Genomic DNA, 20,853 nt, shown 5'->3' with positions numbered 1-20,853 from the left:
TTGTGTGCCACTGCTTATAAGGTCCCTCGCAACTCTGAATCTATGGTAATAAGAACACACAAATTATCTGCTCTGCAGCTTAGGCTGTTTTTGAAAACCTCAACCATATGCAGAATCCCATTCAGACTTATTCATTCAGAAATTTCCCCTGGATGTTGTCTGCAGAGCCCCACTGAGTGGTTAGATCCCCATTCCCTCCTCTTGATTCCGGTTTCTCACTTTGAACCAAACTGTTTAGCCGCCCACAGAGTAGAGGTAGTAACACTGTCAACAATAGCACTCCTTGCAAACAGCAGCCCCAGAAGACAGCCTACTCATAGCTATTCCATGTAGAAAGGACCATATGTCACATCCCAATTGTTCCAGTCACACTCATGCAAATGAGCAAGGCTTTCATTAATTACTCCCCTCTTGAATTCTGAGAATAAACAGTATGTTGTTGACAAAGTGACTTTAACCAACTCTAGAGCTTGGGCTGACTTTTCCCCCCTAAGGTAATACTTCCTTTGTTTAAGCAAAACTAGTTGAAGTTTGCTTCATAAAAGTAAGCCAATTGCTCAAACATTGTTTCCAACAAGTAACTCATCCATTCAGAAGTTTCTGCTGGACTGATTTTCCTTGGTTTTTCTCAGCAACTTCAGCAAGTATTTAAATATTTTCTCTTCTCACAGCTGCTGAGCTGGAAGAAATTAAGTCATCAGCACTCTACCTCCTGGCATTTGAGTTATCATGTAATCCACTATAATTATTTTACAGGATTTAATTTCATAAAAGATTTGCATTGTTGTTGCTTTCTGGAATAATGATCATTTTAATCTTTTTAAAGAGATCCCCCCCCCATTTTTGCCAGTTTGAAAAATATGAAATAGATTATTGTTCAAAAACAAATATCACTTATGGTCTTCTCCTCCCCAGAAAAAAAAAAAAAGCTTTATTTCTTTTGAAATGAGAGATCTCAGTTGGAGAGGTAACTATAAAAAGAATACCTTTGAAAATTCAAACTTAATTTGTTATCTGATGGAGAAAAAAACCACAATATTGACTGAGAGTCAGGAGACCCGAGTTCTCATTCAAGCTCTTCCACCATCTGCTGTGTGATTTTGGTTGTCTAGGTCAGCTTCACTAGGCTAGTTTTCTCATCTATGAAATGACAAGGTAGAAGAAGATCATCTCAAAGATCCCTTCTAGATCTAACTCTGTGAATTTAAATGTTAGTAAATATTCATCTGTTCATGCACATGGCACAAAGATAAATGTATAAAAATTTACCTAAAATATTTTAATTGGTAAACTATTTTGATAGTTAATAATCCCAGGACCTGCCCTCTTCCCTACTACCTTCCCTATCCAAGGTACCTGGAATAAACCTGAGCTCCTACTCTAGGACTAGGATAGTGAAACTATAGCATAATTGCCAAAGATGGGATGCAGAGTTTCTAGAAAGACAGAGGGACTCCAGCAGAGCTGTTTGCTTCCCTGTCTCCACTGTACTTCCCCTCCCCTGTTCCCAGCAGCCCAATGGAAGAGCTTCTTACTCCCTTACCTGAACAGAATGCTCAGGCCACTCCCCTCATTTTTTCCTACCCTGTCTAGGATAAAGTGGGGTAGGGTATGGCATTTAGTTTCTGGGGGCCACGGAACTGTACAAAGTCAAGGGGCAGAACAAAGTGCATGGTTTCTAAAAGGTTTGCCATCGCTGCTCTAGGAAAAGAAAGGGAAGAGTACAGAGATATATTTTTTTTATTTTCCAAACCTGTTGTAAAAGTTGAGGCTTTTTTTAATCAACCATCATTAGAGACAGACCATTAGACATCTGGCATATGCTCAAGTAGTTAATTGAGTGTCCCTTGTAATCCCTTTTCAGCCACTGAGTTTTGAAAGCAAGAAAAGCTACACTTTAAAAGTAGAGGGGGCCAATCCCCACCTGGAAGTTCGTTTTCTGAACCTGGGCCCTTTCCAAGATACAACCACAGTACACATCAGCGTGGAAGACGTAGATGAACCACCCATATTTGATCCTGGCTTTTATTTTGTGGAGGTGCCTGAAGATGTGGAGATTGGAACCACCATACAGATCATTTCTGCCAAGGACCCAGATGTGACCAACAACTCAATCAGGTTTTTCTGCAGATTTCATCCTCTTCCCATATCCTGGAATCTACCCCTTTCTTGTATGTACTGAGCATAAACACTTCTTCCCACTTCTGCCCCTTTCTGTCCTTCTTCATTTTCTTCACTCCCTGAATAAGTCCCTTTTTCTTGTTTCTTCTGTTTGAAATCATATGACTCTATATCATCTTGGAAACTCACCTGTAAACCATGTCCATTGTCAATGAACAGTCTGAGTACACAGCTATAATCCAGACATGGCAGGACAACCTTCTTACCAAGCACTCCTTTCAGGAGTCAGTTACAGACATGAAGGAGTCAAAAGAACACAGGATTTTGAGTTAGAAAAAAGAAGTGACTTGAACCCTAGTTATGAGTTGCATGGCCCTGAGTTTTCTTTCTATCATTTTACTGTTTGTTGCTTCTATTTATCATTTTATTATGTTATATTTATCATTTTTTACTATTCTTGGCCTTAGGTTATTCAACCATCAGATGACTATCTTGTAATAATGTAATACTATTTGAACTCCCTCTCTTGTAGAGTTGTTCTTAGTGGCAGCTAAGTAACCCAGGGCATAAAGAACAGTCCGGAGTCAGAAAGGCCTGAATTCATATACAATATGAAACATTTTCAAGCTGTATGACCCTGAGAAACTCACTTAACCTTGTATGCCTCAGTTTCCTCATCTGAAAAATAGGAATAATAATAATAGCACCTATCTCCCAGAATTGTTTAATGGATCAAATTTATAAAGCACTTTGCAAACCTTAAAATAAGAGATAAATACTTGATATTATTTAGTATCAAATGAGATAATGTAGTAATAATATGATTTAAAATAGCTCTTAAATGTCTACCAAAGCTCCTTTATTTCAAATGTATGTAAGGCCCTCTGCAAACCTAACTAGGAGAATCATTTCGGGGGTGGGGAACGGGAAATACAACCTGTATTTCCATTAGTGTAAGGAACTCCCAGTTAGGAAATTCCCTCTACCAATGTAAGTCTACGCTACTCTGAGAGTTTTAGGACTAGAGAGTTGCATGGGGATTGAGAAGGTTTCACGTCAGACCTGGAACAAAACTCCAAACAGCTGATGAACAGAATGACACATCGGCTTTCCAAAGGCAATTGCCAAGTCTCTGAGGCTTTACACAAAAGACCAGTATTTTGAAGATGTTTGAAGCCATCTGCCATGTTAATTGTTGAAGCCCACAATACAGGAAAATGAATTTGGGGCATTAGAGCAGTTAGCTCATTTTAAACATCCTCTGCTCTGTCAAATTCTCTACTGGTTACCAGGCTGCTTTCCCCACCTGGCACCAGTTTACATCTCAATGAAAATGTTTGGTATCAATATTGAGCAGAGTAGTTTCTCACTAAGGAATGTCTGTATTTGAGTTGAAAATTGGCCTCTTTGTGAACACTGCTATCCCCTTTACACCATTTGCAGCTTGTTACTGACCTCGAAAAGAACCAAACGATTCTCAAAGAAGATGCCCCCATTCTGAGCCCAAGGTCCCTCAGTTATTAGGTCACTTTCAGGAGGCAGCCCCTTCTTTTGAGAAAGTTCACTCTCCATTCTCAACCCTATGTAATCCTTGCTTTTCAACTCTCAGAAGGCAATGAACCTTTAAATGGTGACAGTGCTTTAGCCATATGTTATCCGTATGCCTTCTAACACAAAAAAGAGGAATTTAAAAGAAAGAGGAAAAAATCCCACTGTTATCACTATCATCATCAAGACAGACAATTAAAAGCAACTACAAATAATAGTTCCTATGTCAACCTTAGGTGACAATAAAGGCATTTCAACCAATCAGTTTAATGATACTAGAATGGCTTTTTAGAAGAGATTTTACAGATTATTTTTGGGTGGGGGGTAAAATAATTGTATTTTCTTTTCTTGATGAAAAAGAATCTAATACAACTCTGAAAGGTTCACTTAGAATATGGAAACTAGGTCAGGTGTGGTGATGCATGCCTATAACATCAGCTACTAGAGGCTGAGGCTGGCAGAGTTTGGGAGTTCTTGGCTTTGCTGCTGGGATGTTCACACTAAGTTCAGTATCAAGACAGTGAGCCTTCTGGGAGAGAGGAACCAACATGCTGCCTAAGGAACAGTGAATTGGCACAGATTGGAAACAGAGTTTCAATGGTCCCATGCTGATCAGTGGCATAATCAATTCTGAGTAGCCCCCGTGCTTCTAGCCTGGGAGAGTTGGGGAGAGCTCAGTTTTGAAAAGAAAAAGAATATGGGAATTATAAAATGCTCATAGTCTCAGAGTCTGTCTTTGGACATTTTTTTTAACCATCGTCAAATTGGAAAAATAGTTCATGACATGATTATTACCAGAAAATTTATCCCTACAGTATAATGAAAGTACAATTAGGAAAAACAGCTCATCAGAAAGCATAATTCTATGTAAAAATCTCCATCTGAACCTCCTCACTCCTCTTAGTTAAAAGGCCTTTTCATTAATCCAGGAGTTCCTAATCTTTTTTGTGTGTCGTAGACTACTTTGGAAGTTTCCTAAAACCTTTTCTGAGACTCCTTTTCAGAAAACTGTTTTTAACTTATTAAAGGGAAATGCTAAATTTCATTTAGAGGTTTGTGAAAATAAATGTATAATATGCAAATATTTAATGAAATGAATATGAAAATACTTTCCCATTCAAGTTCATAGGCCCCAGAAAATTATTGACTGAGAATACCTATATTGGGGCAGCCAGGCAGCTCAATGAATTGAGAGCCAGGTCTCCCAATGGGATTTTAATCTGCCTTCATATTTCCTAACTATATGACCCTGGGCATATCACTTAATCCCATTGCCTAGCCCTTACTATTCTTCTGCCTTGAAACCAATACATGTTATTGATCTAAGACAGAAGGTAAAGGTTTGAAACAAGAAGAATGTCTAAACACTAATCAAAAGATCATATTAAGTTCTCAATAGTATCTGTCTTTATTATGCAATTGGTATGGTGGAGAGAGGGATGATTTCTAAAAACTCTACACAAAACTGCTTCTCTTAGTAAAAATGGCCCAAGAAAAGGTAGATTTCCTTAGTGATGCCAAGATTTAAGAAATAGTTCTTTACTATCCCAATATTTCAGAGAGGAAGACAACCTTCCATCAGCACAATCAGAAAGAAATTGAGCTTCTGAAGATAGGAAATGAGAGGTTGCAACTAAACCTAATTTAGTAAAAGGCAAGAGAGAACAGCTGCCTTGAAGCAAATGACCTGCATCTAGCTCTAGCTTCCACTGCCTCCCAGTGGCTCTGTCCAGAATAGAAGTCACTGAAGAGGAGAACAACCTCTAGGACAATTGAGAGTTAGCTACAATTTATATTGGGATAAAGAGTAGAATTTTTCTTTTGTGCCTTTCCCATCTGACTCCTTCCTTCCTTGTTACAAGTATCATTTTCTTCTATAATATTTTCATGTTTTGCATATTCTTTATGTGTTTTGCATAGAAGATAGAAATTTTGTAATCGCATACTAAAAATACACCTCAAATGACTCCGTATCTACACCTCATCAGCAGTTAAAATATTGATTGAAAGAGCCAGGCATTTTTTTTAGTGAATGGAACTTCTAAACCAGCTTATTTAGAGCACTTTTGCATGTAGAGTAAAATAAAATAGAATATATTTAGTGTCAGGTTCATCAAAATATAAACAAAATACAGGTTTGGTCTCTTAAATTTTTAATAGGTGAAAGATTTCCAACAAAACTCTTTGTTCACTAATAAATGATACTACTTTAATTGCCAAGTTGCTGAGTCAGCCTTGGAGCCCATGCTTGTCCTATGTTGCAAATCCAGGTACTTATGTACTATGTAGCAATATTATTCTCAGTAGCATCCACCATTAAGTGAATGAAAATTATAACAAAGTAAGCATGATGGATATTGTATTAATTTCATTTAGCAAGAAAATATTATGCCTATTTTGCCCTTCTATTCACATGCAGTGACTGTGGGTGTGAACCCCTTCGATTAATGCAGCCCTGCAATTTTAATTTATGGTCTTAGATAATTCCCTGGGACACTAAGTGTGGTTTAGTGATTTACTCATTGTCATGTAAGAGATAGAACTTGAGTCTAAGGCTTATTGACTCTGCCTTTTTATCCACTATCCCATTGGTTTTCAAACGTTTTGGTCTCAGAATCCCTGTATACACTCAAAAAATATTGAAGTCCCCTCACATGATGAACTTTGGTTAATATGTATCATATGTATGAATATTTGTCATATTCAATGTTAAAGTGCCTTAATATTTTAATGAAATGGTTTTTACCTTGCAGACCTTTTGAAAGAATTTTAGGGTTTCTGAGAGGCCCCTAGACAACAATTTGAGAACTACTGAACTATACCATGCTCCCTCTCTTTAGAAGTGAAAATTAAGGCAATAGATAAAGTCCTACATAAACCACACTAGGCTATCTCATTTAATATCACTTCCCATTTGCATAAAAATATTCTTCTCCTTCTGTCTTTCTAATATTTGTTCTTTCATTCATTCTTTTGCTTCTTGAAATTGGTTCAGAATTAGATGCTCTGTAGGAAATACTCCACCAATAATCCATTTGAGAGCTAGGAAAAGGATTCTAATTATGGATGATAGGACTCTCTAAGAAGACCTTTTATCAGTAACATGTGGCCAAATTATTCATTCTAATCAGATATTAACATTTAATCTTTTTTTCCATTAGCGGCATATCTCATATGTCATTGTCTCATACATACATCTTTTAGCAATAACATTATTACTTGATTACCAACTCCTAGTGAAAAGTCACAAAATCCTGTTGAGCCATCATTCAGCCCAAGACCTATTTGTGGCATTGTTCCTCTGGAACTAATTGTATCCCATTAAATTTCTGCCTAATGTTAGCTTTCAGAGAACCAATTAAGACTGGTAGACAAAAGGAGCAAGTCTGAAGTTTGTTTGGAGTTTGTTTTTTTAGAATCTTTGTTTTGTTTTTAGAATAATATTATCTGAGATATGTCACCAATTTAAACATCTCAATTTTCAGGTCTAAAGTTTCCCAAAGATATTATGGCTTCAATTTTGATAATTTATATCAGTTGAAATTCCTAGTCATGAGTATATAAACTAATTGATCAGGAAGTTCCTGTGGGTCTATAATTCACATAAATGATTAGCATATAATCTTGTCTTTTATGAGCTTGTCTGCAAAAAACAGGCAAGCAAATATATGTGTATATATTTATCGGTATAAATAATTATGTATATATATACATATATATATACACATACACTATTGTTTTTTTCAAGTTAACCCAGATTATTAAATGTAATATACAGTATGTGTTAGTTACATACTTGGTGGATTTAATTACATGCATTTTTTCCTCTGCTTTCTACAACCTATAGAGAAGTAGGCTGTTGTGTAATTAATTCATTAACTAGCTAGGAAATACAATGTATACTTTGGTAGCTAGGAAATGATAAGCCCTAACCCAGTGTTAAATTGGAGGATATTCCATGCATGTGGATGAACTTTCTCAATAGAAGCAAGTATTCTCCTACCATTCACCAGACTGTACTCACACTACAAACAAATTGAAGATTCCATCCACTCCTACCCCAAGTTCCCCTCAATTCTGTATGGATTGAGGGGAATGGAGATGAATATGGCTATAAAATATTAAAACTAGAGAAATAACAGTTTGGTTCACTTTAATCTAATTCACTCCATCTCTCTTATTTCCCAGGCCATGCATAGCCTAGCCACACATTTCATTATACAAAGAAAATGAATAATATGAGTATTAAGAGCCTAGTACTGATCCTCACAATTTTTTACTAAAGTAGAATGATATCTCCCACTAGACTTCCATTTTTCTTAAGTAGCAAAATGATTAGAGGCAGTAGTTATAAGTTTAGAGCCAGTTTTCAAAGGCCAGGGACTTCAGTCAATTGAAATATGGTAATGTTATGGCAGGAGCTCATTTGTCTTTTTTCCATTCAACCAAGATGTGGTATCCAGAAATTCACAATCCAGTTGCCCTGGAATCTGTACCATATCCACATTCCCCTGACAACACCAGTTCCCCATAATCATAGTAGCAACTTCCATCCCTGGCTCTGGATCTCAGCTCTGATACTATCCCAGTCACAGCAAGTAGAGGCTCAGGCCACTGCTATAATGGTGACAGTAGAGTAGAGTACAGTGGCCATTGGCTCTCTATGTATGGTGGACAAAGTGTTTAGCTCTGCCTCAGTCCTCTTTCCTGCACTTTGAAATTTTAATCAGGAAGTTTTATTGTGTTGGGGTTTTTTTCTTCCAAAAGCAAAGAGGCCCACACATGGCTTACTTCAACATTTCCATGAGGATATTAGAAATACTTGTTATATAAATAGTTATTAACAACTAAGATGTGATTAAATAGCAGGTCTTCAGAGATTAGGAGAGAAAAGGGGTTAATTGAAGTCAATAAGATAGTTGCCAAGGAAACTCTCACTTCATTGGAAAGAGATCATCATGGGATTTCACACAGACAGAAAGAAGAGTCCTGTCTGTATGCAGCAGGCAATGCTTATAACTAGAATAATCAATAACATGAAATTCTATGCATAAGAAAGTGATATACCATTGAGAGCAAGATTAATGAAATAAAAATACCTACATACAAATTAAGTATCTCCCTCACTAAACCTCAACAATTTTTCTATCAGTGGTTTATTTAACTGGTTTTCTTTATCCTATTTTAAGAAGAAATCTTTATTTTCTTGTTTTTAGGTTCTGCATTTCAAATAACTTATAACTCCCTTAAAGCTCCCTATAATCACTTCAGCATTTCTGATTTAAAACCAAAAGCCCTAAACAGCAACCTTACTTACAGCTTATCACAGAGAAGGCATTAATTGTCATCCTTGCTCTCCGAATTCTTTGAGCATTCTTTCTATCTTTCTAGTGCTTCTCTGTCCCTGGACCCTACCTTTCTTTGAATTTCTCTGCCACAAAGCTTGGTTTTCTCCCCAAAGAATAAGATTGATCTTACCTGAAATGGAAAGACAGAAAGTTGCCTAATTCCCTTGGGCTTTATAAAATCCTATCAACTCTCCTAGTCACTTCAATAATAATTATAGCTTTCATTTGTATGATGCGTCAAAGTTTTAATTAGGCTTTCTTCACAACCCTGTTGAAGTATAAGTATTAATGTCAATATTTTGCATTTGAGGAAACTGAGGCAATGGGAGGTTAAGTGAATTGCACATAATTACACAACCTGTAAGTGTCTGAAGCAGAATTCAAACCCAGATAGGTCTACTTACTCCAAATACAGTGCTCTAACCACTATATATCTATGCTGCTGCCTCTTACAAATAATGCATCTTTGTTACTATCCTTGGAAATTCTGTTAGGTTAAAGCTCTGTCAACAATAGATGCTCTAAATACATGTTATTCCTTTTATATCTTTAAACACATTGGAACAAGATAGTTTTAAAACAAGAAAACAGTGACATGCTCAAACCATTGCTGTGATATATGCTGGCACTATTATTATCTCCTTGTGATATAGATGAGGAAATTTGAGTATAAAGATCTAACTTGCATAGGATTGGCAAACAATTCTCAATCATTATTGGTAGGGATAGCCTTTTGAGTTAAGTTCCATTACAGACTCCATTGAACCATGTCTTCATATACTGCATGGTCCATTGCATGATGGGATACTCTGTTTTGGTTTCTTTCAGAGGTAAATACAATGTTTCTAATACATATTTTACAGGTATTCAATTGACAGAAGCAGTGACCCTGGGAGATTCTTTTATGTTGACATCACAACAGGAGCTCTTATGACTGCAAGACCCCTTGACCGAGAAGAGATTTCATGGCATAATATCACTGTCCTGGCTATGGAAATGAGTAAGTAGAATAGCAGGGTCCCTTAGTAAATAAAGTTAGGTGTTCTAGAATGTGAAAATTTCAAAAACGTAATTGAATATGCATTTTTGTTGTCCTTGGGTATAAGGAGGAAAAGGGAATCACAGCTCTGCCAGTGACTGAGGTAAACCATTTAATTTATATCACTGAGACAAGCCATTTCATCCTTCTAATCCTCAGATTTCTCATAGATAAAATTTAGGGGTTGAAATGGATGACTTAAAAGGTCCTTTCTAAATGCTAATATTCTAAGATTCTAGATTTTGTCTTAAAATAAAGAGGATGCCTCCTGGAGGGCCACTGGGCTCTGTCCATGGTCCTGGTCTGTTCAATAAGTTTTAAAATTCACTCAGATGAGGAATGCTTATGAAACTTATAGATACCATGAAGCTGACACTCTTAATAACTAACATTTTGCATGACCAAAAAGATACATATAAAAATACCTCAATAGACTGGAAAGATTAATAAGCCTAAAGTGAAAATAAAATTTCAGAAAAATAATCTTGAAGTTGAATCTGAAAAGGAATCGATTGTACAAATATACAGGTGAGGAGAGATAAACAACTATTGACTTATCTTTTAAATATGGCTTTTTGTAGACGTAAAGGTCCATATGATTCAGTAGATGCAGCTAAGAAACTATTCTCTTTTAGGCTACATTCATAGATGTCTAATATTCTGAGACAGATAAAAATTCTGCTTACTCTATCCCATTTAAAGCACATCTGGATGACTGTATTCAATTTTGGGGAAGGATATTCTTTAGGAAGGACATAAATAAACCAGAGGAAACCTAAAGAAGTTCTACCCAGGACATTGATAGGCCTTAAAATTAAGATCATTTGAACAACTGACAAGAAGAGAAGACAATAGGAACATGTGATCTTTATTCAAGTATCTGGAGTATCAGAAGGAAAATAAATTTAGACTTGTTCTTGTTTGACCCAAGAGTGCAGAAGTAGAAGTTATGAGTAGAAGTTACAGCAAGGTAGAATTCAGCTCAATGTAGGGAAAAACTTTCAAACAATTAAATTGCACTTAAATGGAATGGGATACATGGAAAGGTGATCAGAATGGACACATCATAAAGATGTAATAGAAGGGCTTTCTTATTCCACTTTGCATCTGCTGCCCTGCATAGTTTCAATGCCACACAAGATTCCTTCCCTAATTAAGCTCCTCACTTCTAATCTCACCACCATGCTGCTAACTCTAGTCTTGATTGACACCACCTCACTTAGCCCCTCTCTCCTCTGATTGGAGGGCTACTCTAATCCCTTCCTTCTCCTAAAACTTTCCTTTATATAGGACAGAAACTGGGCTCTTAGCTCATTCCACTTCTTATTTGCTGCTCTGTCTGGCTTCAGCTCCATAGAACAAGATGTTTCCATGCTATGTGCCCCACCTCTGCTTTCCCTCCCCCTACTGTATTAAAAAAAATTAAGACTTTCAGTATTGAGAGGGGGAAAGAGAGAATCCCCCTTCCTCAAAGCAGGGTTCAGGGAAGACAGCTAATGTAATGAGTTGGCTCAGAGAGAGGAGAGGGGGTTTGAAGATTTCCCCCCTTCTGACTTCCCTCCTTAGCTAAAGCTGCTCTCTCCAATTTACTTTTGTCCCTCTTGTCCCCTCCACTACTCAAGACCAAAGGGTCTCCCCTTGATCTGTTCACTCGCACTCAGCTTGGGGAATAGATAAGTTTTAATGTCAACTTAATCAGGTAATACAAAAGGAATAAAGGGCAGAGAGGAATGGGAAAAGGAAAGTGGGAAAAGGGGGTCCCTGTCTCCATCTAAACCCTTTTCCTCCCTCCTTGAGTTTGGGGGGGGGGGACTCAGGCCTTGGCAGCCTGAGCCCCCTGAGAGAAAGTCAGGTTGACTCACCTCTGGGCAACAGGTGCTGAGGTAAAGTCTGCTCAGGTTTCTCTTCAGAAAGGCCCTTCAATTGGGAAAAGTTGGGAGGAAAGATTTCCAGTCACCAGCAGGAAAAGTGGGTAACCCTCAGGAGAAAGTCTTTATCCACCTTCTCTCTTCAGCGTCTCAAGACTGAGAGACCCTCACTGCTCTCCTCACCAGAGTCTTCTCTCCTCTGGAAATTCACTCCTGGGGCCCCTCCCCCATCAAGATGATCAATTTCATATACTCTTCAGTCTGGCACTTTTTCTCTAGTGCCAGCCTCTATCACAAATTCTCTATTTCCTGTTATTCGCATGGTGCCACCCTGACCTATGCCAGTTACTTATCTTCTATGTCTATTCTAATCTATCTATGCTACTTATCATTCCCATCTAACCTCCCTCCTCCCAAAATAATAAATCTTATACTAATCTGTCTATTTGCTAAATCTAAATTCCTATCTTATGCTAAAACTGAGTTGTGGGAAGAGGGTTAGGATTATGTGCCAACAAAATTTTTACAATATAACAATTTCTTAATACAAGTCATTCCTATTGCAATGAATATAAAATTTAAATCTTAAATAAAATTGAACCATCCTATGCCTTATGTAATACTAATTCCAATGTAACAATTCATAACAATTAGATATATGTATATATATTAACTTGTATCTAATGAAATCTGTTTTATTCTGTCCCTATGTTACCTCTCTAGTTACAACATTCCCTTTTCCACCCTAAACTATTCTGTCCCTGTCTATTAACGGTTAGTATTTTAACCCTCTCCTTTCTATATTATATTATATTACTATCTATATTACTTTATATATAGTAGTTATATTACTTATAGATATATATAGATATATATATTACTATATATCTATATTACTCGATTAGATCATTATTATGCTATGTATATATATACATGTCTATTATGTGTACACATTTACATATGTCACATGTTATTTAAATACATATTATATATGTGTGTATATATATATATGTATAAAAAACCTCTGATAGTAGAGATTTATTAACAGATATACAATTTATGGGTTGTCCTTATTTACAGCAGAGCCCCTAATGTCAACATGAAATTTGTTCGTGTTCTAAATATGTCATGGTGGATGCATATTTATTCCAATGTATATGTGGATATACTTCCCTATATGTGAAGTTAATGTGATTGGTGATTAATGTGATGTGATCCATTTTTCTGAAGTTCCTTCCCCATCATGTCTTTGATTCAAAATTCTTTCCAGTTGTCAGTATGTCTTCCATCCTTTGAAGTTTGTCACAGATCTAGAGTGCCTTCTCCTTTACAGGATACATACTTGCCTGTTGTCTCACCTTGAAAGATGATCTCAGGTATCCAAAACTACAGGATCATGCATGTGTATAAGATTAATATGTGTGTGCATGTAAGAGTGAATATTTTGATGCATGTGAGTGAAACTTTATACATGATGTTTGTGCCTTCTTTGTGTGTGCAAGCGAGATTTTTTTTATATAATGAATTTAGGTATCTTTCTTAATGTGTGATTGTAAGGCAAGTATTCTATTCCTGTGTGGTTGATTGTAGAGGTTGATATTTTAGTCTAGGCTTGAGATTGAAATTTTTATATAGGTTTAATAATTCTAAGGGATTCTAAATCCACCCTAATAAACTCCCAGATTCTGCAAGGAACCACTTCTCCTGTGTTTCATAGGCTACACTAATCCTCCCTGATCTAACTAACCCAGATTTATACTATCTGTCTTGGACATTATTCTATTTTGGTTTCACTATCACTGTTTAGTATCTCTATTTCTTCTTGTGCAATTTTTTTGGATTTATGGCCTCTATATTTATTTATCAGGGGTTGTTTTGGGGGTGTCTCTGTTTGAATGGATTCTTGGGCTTCCATTAAGTTGTCTTTTGTCATGTTATCATGGGCATAGTGAGGTTTAACATGAGATGCGGGAAACAGTTAATATATCCATGGGATGCCTTCCCTCTCTTCTTCCCTCTGGAAAGATTTTTTAAGGGGGAGGATGAGGGATATTGGTAATCTGTTTTGGTGCTTATGATTTCAGATTCTTGGTTTCACACAATAATTTTTGTTTGGGTAAGATGCTCCAATAGCATCTTGGATGTTTCTCATCTATATTTACTGGGGTTCATGGACTTGTCTCTGGTTTGGTTTTGTTTTTGTTGTTGTTGTTTTTTAAGCCAGGGATGGTCATTATGGGCTATGGGTTTTTTTCTGATTTGATTAAAGTCTCTTCGTGGATTATGTGTCAGATCTTATGCCTAGTACCAGTTTGGGTTCTTATAAGGTTTCATGTTGTTTGTTACCTTATAGAACTCAAACCAGTCCTGGTACTAAGTCTTCTCAATAGATGGTATCTGTTGTATTATGGGATGCTCAAGGTTGGATAAAGCAGATATGATAATAGCATTTCATTGCCTATCTCTTCTTCAGTTTGGGCTGTATGATATCACATCCAATTCAGTATCACTTTCCCCCAAGTCATATTTCTTACAAAATTCTTCATAACTACTGACTCCTGTGATATACAGTATTTCCTCTTCTGACAAAGAGTTTCCTGTTTTCAATTGCTTCATCAGAATCAGAATCAGAAAGGCTTGTTTGTTCTGAATTCAGGTGTTCACTATGCCAATTTGTGTCCCACTCATCTAAATCTTTGTGAACTTTAACATAAAGCTGAATGTACTCATAATATTCCTGTTCTTCATCACTAGAATTCTATTTTGATAGGGAAGAGTCATTCCATGGTCTGACTTTTTTCATTCTCAAGGATATAGGGAGCCAGCATGATAGTCAAATTTTTGTACTTGTATGAGTACTTCATAAAGAGTGTAGATACAAGGAAGTCCTATGACTTAATGTATGTCAAGCGTCGCAACCTCGAGTCCACATTACTATTTCCTGTGTGCTCTTTTGGCACTATTCAGGTTAAATCTGTGCTCCTTGTTTTTATCCCATTTCCTGGAATCAGACACAAACATTAATCATAGTCCCATTACATTTTATCAATAAATGGCAGATTCCCACAGTCTAAAGCTGTTTAGGTATGTTTAAATAATATAGCAAGTATGTCTATTTAAACTTATATTACTGCAGATAGAGAGAAAAAATTTTAATTATATGTACCTTTTGCACAAGAAATGAGGAAAGGGAAGGAAAATTCAAATATTCAAAAGAAAAGCAATAATAAAAAAATAAGGGAAAGAAGAAAAAATCAGGAATTCAATGTGTTTTTTGAAAAAACAGAATCCACTTGTCAATGGATTATCTTCAATGCATGTGATAGGATACAATCAGTCTCAGCAGAAAATGCTCTCTTTACATGTGAGCAATGAATCCAAGAGTCCTTTTCTCCTACCTTTATAGATGTTGGAATCATTAACAATATTTGAAATGGTCCTTCCCACGAAGGCTGAGTGGATCAGGTCGTGAAGTGAAAAGACTAGTGGTCCAACTTGTATTGCAGCTCCAGATTCATGAAGTTCACACAGTTTATGCTGTAATTCCTGTATATAGGAAGCAATAGTATTATCTCCCCCTAATAGTGATGTATATTCCGGGGAGAAAGGCTTAGCCTGTATAGGTGGATGTCCAAAAAGCATCTCAAATGGTGAAATATGTAAGTCTCCTCTAGGCCTGCTTCTAAGATAAAATAGGGACAGAGGGAGAATTTCAGGCCATTTTAAATGGGTCTCAGTGCATAATTTGCCAATCATAGGTTTAAGTTCTTTATTCATCCTTTCAACTTGGCCTGTGCTCTAGGGATGATATGGAACATGGAATTTGGGAGTTATCCCCAAGCAAGAATATATTTAGTTTAAGACAGAATCGGTAAAAATGACTTCCTCTATCAGAATCAATATGTGCTGGCAGGCCAAAACAAGGAATAATTTCCTTTAAAAGCACCTTAGCAACAAAAGCCGCTGTGGCTTGGGTCGCAAGAAATGCTTCCAGCCATCTGGTCAGTTGATCTACTATGACTAGACAAAAGTTATAATGCCCAGCCTTTGGCATTGTTATGAATTCTATCTGTAGGTGCTCAAAAGGTGTGTAAGCCAGAGGACACCCACCAAAAGCTTTGCCACGAAAGGCATGTTGGTTATATGCCTGGCAGGTAGAGCAAGCTGAACACACTTTAGAGGCTATGGTAGTTATACCGGGGGCTATCCATACTCTCTTAACAGAGTCCATGATGCCCTGGGTACCAAAGTGACCATTTTTATGAACAGATTGGCAAATTTGGTGATAGAAACTTCTAGGGAGCAGGGGTTTCCCTTCAGACGATACCCACACTCCATTAATCTGTTTTGCTTTAAATTTTTGTTTCCATTTTTCCACTTCCTTTTCATTACAGGCAAGTGATAAATTTAAATCATCAGTGGTTGTTAATGTTAAAATTAATCCAGGTCCTTCTATGGCAGCTAGCTTTGCAGAAGCATCTGCTCGGTCATTTCCTCTAGAGACAGGGTCAGAGCCACCTGCATGGGCAGAGCAATGAACTATAGCTAGGGCTTCAGGCAGTTTGAGAGCAGAAAGAACTTCATTAATAATTTCTGCATTAGCTTTGGATTTTCCAGCTGAGGTTAAAAATCCTCTCTGGAGCCATAGCATCCCGACTGAGTGACAAATGCCAAAACCATATCTAGAATCCATATAAATTGTTGCCTTTGTACCCTTGGCAATTATACAGGCATGTTTCAGAGCTATGAGTTCTGCCCCCTTGAGCACTAATATTAGAGGGCAGTGAAGCTGACCACTCAATGGCAAATTCTGTGACTACAGCAGCTCCAGTGTAGAGTATGCCATCTCTCATAAAAGAAGAACCATCAGTAAATAAGACCAGATCTGAGTTGTTTAAGGGAGTGTCCAAGTGATCATCTCGAGGCTTTTCTGCCATGGACACTAGTGTTTCACAACTATGTAATGGTTCTCCTGAAATTGGTAAATCTGGAAGCAAGGTGGCAGGGTTAAGAGTTGAACAGTGCTTCAAGGTAATGTTTTTATTGTTTAACAAGGTTATTTCATACCTTGTAATTCGCTGATCAGAAAATGCCTGTGTTCTATGTCTTAGCAACAATGCTTCTACCTCATGTGGGCACATAATTGTTAATGGGCATCCCAATACTAGATCAACCATTTTTGTCACTAGTAAGGCTGTAGCAGTTACTCCTCTAAGACATAGTGATGCCTCTGATGCTACTGGGTCCAGGTGGACAGAATAATAGGCAATTTGGCACTGAGAAGGTCCCAAAGTCTGAGTTAAAACACCTGAAGCTACCCCTCTTTGCTCATGTACATACAAAGTAAATGGCTTGTAATCTGGGATGCCTAGAGCGGGGGCAGACAGGAGAGCGTTTTTTAGATCTGATAGAGCTGACAGGTGTTCTGGTTCTAATTTGAGAGCTTCAGGGAGCAAATCCCTTGTTAGTGCTATAAGGGGTTTAGTAATTTCCCCATAGCAAGGAATCCATTGTCTACAAAACCCTGTTGTTCCCAAAATTGCTCTCAACTGTTTCTTAGTGATAGGAGCACTTGAATTTTGAATATTCTCAATTCGTTTGGGAGAAATCAAGCGGGTACCTGCAGTCAGGATGAACCCCAAATATTCTACTTTAGGGAGGCACCACTGAACCTTATCCTTCGAGATCTTATGACCTCTTTTGTGCAATTCCAAAAGAAGGTGCTTGCTATCTTCCTGACATGTTTCCGCATCTGTTGAAGCCAAAAGTAGGTCATCTACGTACTTGATTAATTTGCTGTTTTTAAATTTTATATTATCTGTATCTTGGCTCAAAATTTGCTGAAATAAGCTTGGGCTGTCTACGAAACCTTGTGGCAAATGACTCCAGCAGTATTGACGGCCCTGCCAGGTGAAAGCAAAGATATGTCTTGAGTTCTCATGTATGGGTATGGAAAAGAAGGCTGAGCACAAGTCTACTACTGTAAAGTATGTAGCTGTGCTAGGAATAGAAGAAATAATAGTATTGATATTGGAAACTACAGAGTGTCTCTTTATAATGTGATTGTTCACAGCCCTCAAACCCTGCATGAATCTATAGAGGTGTTTGCCATCGGGCCCTCTTTTTGGTTTTTTAACAGGCAGGATGGGTGTGTTGTATTCAGATTTACAAGGGATTATTATTCCCTGTGCAATTAATTAGTTAATTAGTGGGGTAATTCCTTCAATTCCCTCTTTTGAGAGGGGATACTGAGGAATGGAAAAAGGTGGGCTAGATTTAGTTTTTATCTGCACAGGAACAGCCAACTCAAGTAAGTCTACATCGGAAGAAGATGTGGCCCAAAGAGACTCCGGTATATCTTCAGGTATATGCAGGTCTTGCAAAGATGGGATGCTCTTTTTTCTCCTGACTCTCTGAGAGAATTACAGGGAGTAAATTTAAAGATTCCTCCGGTACTTCCAATGATAAAGAACCATCTGGGGAGCAGGTTATTGTGGCTCTGAGTTTGCATAGAAGGTCCCTCCCCAGCAAATTTAAAGGGGAGTCAGGCATCAAAAGGAAGGAATGTTGTACCTGTAGGGGTCCTACAGACACCATTCTAAGGGGAAGTCTTTTAACTCTTTAGGGTATTCCTGATACTCCCATTACATTCTCTGAGCCAACAGAATAACATTGTAAATCAGGTGTTCTCTTTAATACAGACCAGGAAGCTCCAGTGTCTAATAGACAATCATAATAGGTGTTACCCACCTTTAAAGTAACATGGGGTTCATTAGTATGGGGAGGTAGTGGATAGGGACAATGGGTAGTAGGACATCAGGTCTGGAAAATCAAAGGTTGTATCCTCTGATTCCTATGCCCCAGCACCCCTCCCCAGACACCTTCATTCATTCAAACATTCAAACAAACATTCATGTGTTTGGGAAGTTCCTTGGGCACCCCCCTGAGGGGCATTCATGCCTCGAGTATTTTTTGGATGAGTACCATATTTTTTATATTTTGTTGTGGAGTTATTTCATTTGAGTTATCATTTTCCCAATATCCATTCCTATAGTCATCATTCCTAAAGTTGTGGTTTTCATTGTCATAATTATATTTATTTCTATAATTATCACTTCTGTAGTTGTTATTAAACTGAGTATTCCTTCCTATAATCTTGAGAAAAGCTCTACACTGTACTGTATTGTGGCCCTTCTTCCCACAGAAGTGGCAGGTAATGGATTGATAATTAGATTTCTGGAGAGGGGCAAGTGTCATTGGTTCATTATCATGTCCACTTTCTAATTTAGCTATCCTATCTATTACACATCTCATTTTTTTCTTCATTTCCTCCATGCCATCATTATTTTCTTCTTCCTTTTCTTTGTTTCCCTTTAAAACATATATAGCTGTTTTTTGCAATTCTTCAAGGTCCATATAAATGTCAAAGAATGTAGTATTCATTTATATATATATATGTATATATATTATATTGTAATTATTTTTTAACAGTCTTCACAAAACACGTGGGGAGCAGGACAAAGCAAAAAACTTTCCACAGGATTTTTTGTTTGTTTTTTTTTTTACTCCTAATCTAGGCAGTTGTTCCTTAAGGGAAAGGATATTTAAAAATAGCTCGCCCATCCAGGACTTTAGGGTCCTGTTGCTAAGATTTAAAACAGCTGTTTTCTATCTAACTATCAGAGTCACAAAGCTGGGAAGTATCTGAGGTCTGATTTGAATCTAGGACCTTCTGTCTCTAGGCCTGTCTCTCAATCCACTGAGCCACCCAACTGCCCCTTAAGATTAAAGGGAAGAAAAGGAAAAACTGCTGATTCCAATTTAACTTAAAGATAAAAGAGAAGAGAGAAATTTTTTATACTCACTTGTTCTAGCAGCTGTGTCTTTAAGCCGAGTAAGCTGTTAAAAAGGACTGAGTGGTGAGAAAGTAGAGTAAAAAGGCAAGAAAATTCAGGAAGTTTATTGAGGGAATTCTTTAGACTTCTGTGGTCAGCCACAATGTGATATGGAAATCACTTTAAAATACTGATATGTATTAATTTAAGGTCGCCAAGGAATTCAGCTATGTAATTCCTAAATGAAAACTCAAGTCAGCTGTCAACCTTTTTTTATGGTGTTTTAATTACAAACAGGAGGAAGAAAAGAATTAGAGGGGGAGAGAGAGAGGAAAAAGGGAGAGAAGGAAATAGGACTTAAATATCCACTCTGCTTAAGCTGAGCCAAAGGCCTAAGGCCCTGGATAGCAGAGGCAAAGAAAAGAGACCAGTCCCTATCACTCACGGGACCAAAATGGAGAAACAGTCTGAGGGCTCCTCCACTCCAAGCACCAGACTTCAACCACCTTTTTTCCTCCACAAAGGAAGTCCCCAGAACTCCTGAGCTGTCCTCTACCTCACTTCCTATCTCTCACATGTGCCAATGGTGGCTCTAGCTTGACCTAGAACCACCCAGAGGTCTGCCCTTTTTGCACATGTCTGTTGAAGGCCATATTCTCAAATAATTAAATCTTGAGTTTTTCTGCTGCCCTTCCTAAATCCTGTTACCCTGAGTAGGATGAAGATTGTAGTTTCCAAGACCTGATTCTGTCCTTCCAAGTATCTCTATTGTTATTGATCAGGAAATAGCCAAATCCCATCCTCTAAAGAATGGTTTGAATAGGGTTGAGTAGTTTTGAAATTCACAATAGTGGTATCCTCTGTGAATGAATTCAACACATATCCACCTTGCCCTGTATCACTGAGAGGTTTGTACTTTTGTTCTCCCACTTCTGTCCCAAAATATGGCTTTGGAGTCTCTTGTAAATTATCTATTATGGTATTTATATACACAGATTTCCTATTATCATCTTTACTTTCTTGCCCCAGGGTTTGTAATGCACTTGTATAACTAGTAGATGTTTCAGTTTTTGTAGCTATTATAGTACAATCTA

At 37.4% G+C, this 20,853-nt stretch overlaps 1 protein-coding gene across 2 annotated transcripts in view; it reads left to right on the top strand.

The window, feature by feature from the left end:
* Window positions 1-20,853, top strand: part of CDH20 (cadherin 20) — a 289,887-nt gene that overhangs the window by 240,142 nt on the left and 28,892 nt on the right. For both annotated transcript variants that reach the window (XM_056824252.1, XM_056824253.1), the window contains 2 exons: window positions 1,865-2,118; window positions 9,881-10,017. In XM_056824252.1, the coding sequence (XP_056680230.1) occupies window positions 1,865-2,118; window positions 9,881-10,017 (391 nt within the window). The remainder of the gene's footprint in view (window positions 1-1,864; window positions 2,119-9,880; window positions 10,018-20,853) is intronic.

Source organism: Monodelphis domestica, chromosome 3 (genome assembly GCF_027887165.1).
Source record: "Monodelphis domestica isolate mMonDom1 chromosome 3, mMonDom1.pri, whole genome shotgun sequence".
Classification (NCBI taxonomy): Eukaryota; Metazoa; Chordata; class Mammalia; order Didelphimorphia; family Didelphidae; genus Monodelphis; species Monodelphis domestica.
The sequence above is the reverse complement of the archived record's forward strand: the minus strand, read 5'-3'. Positions and strand labels throughout refer to the sequence as shown.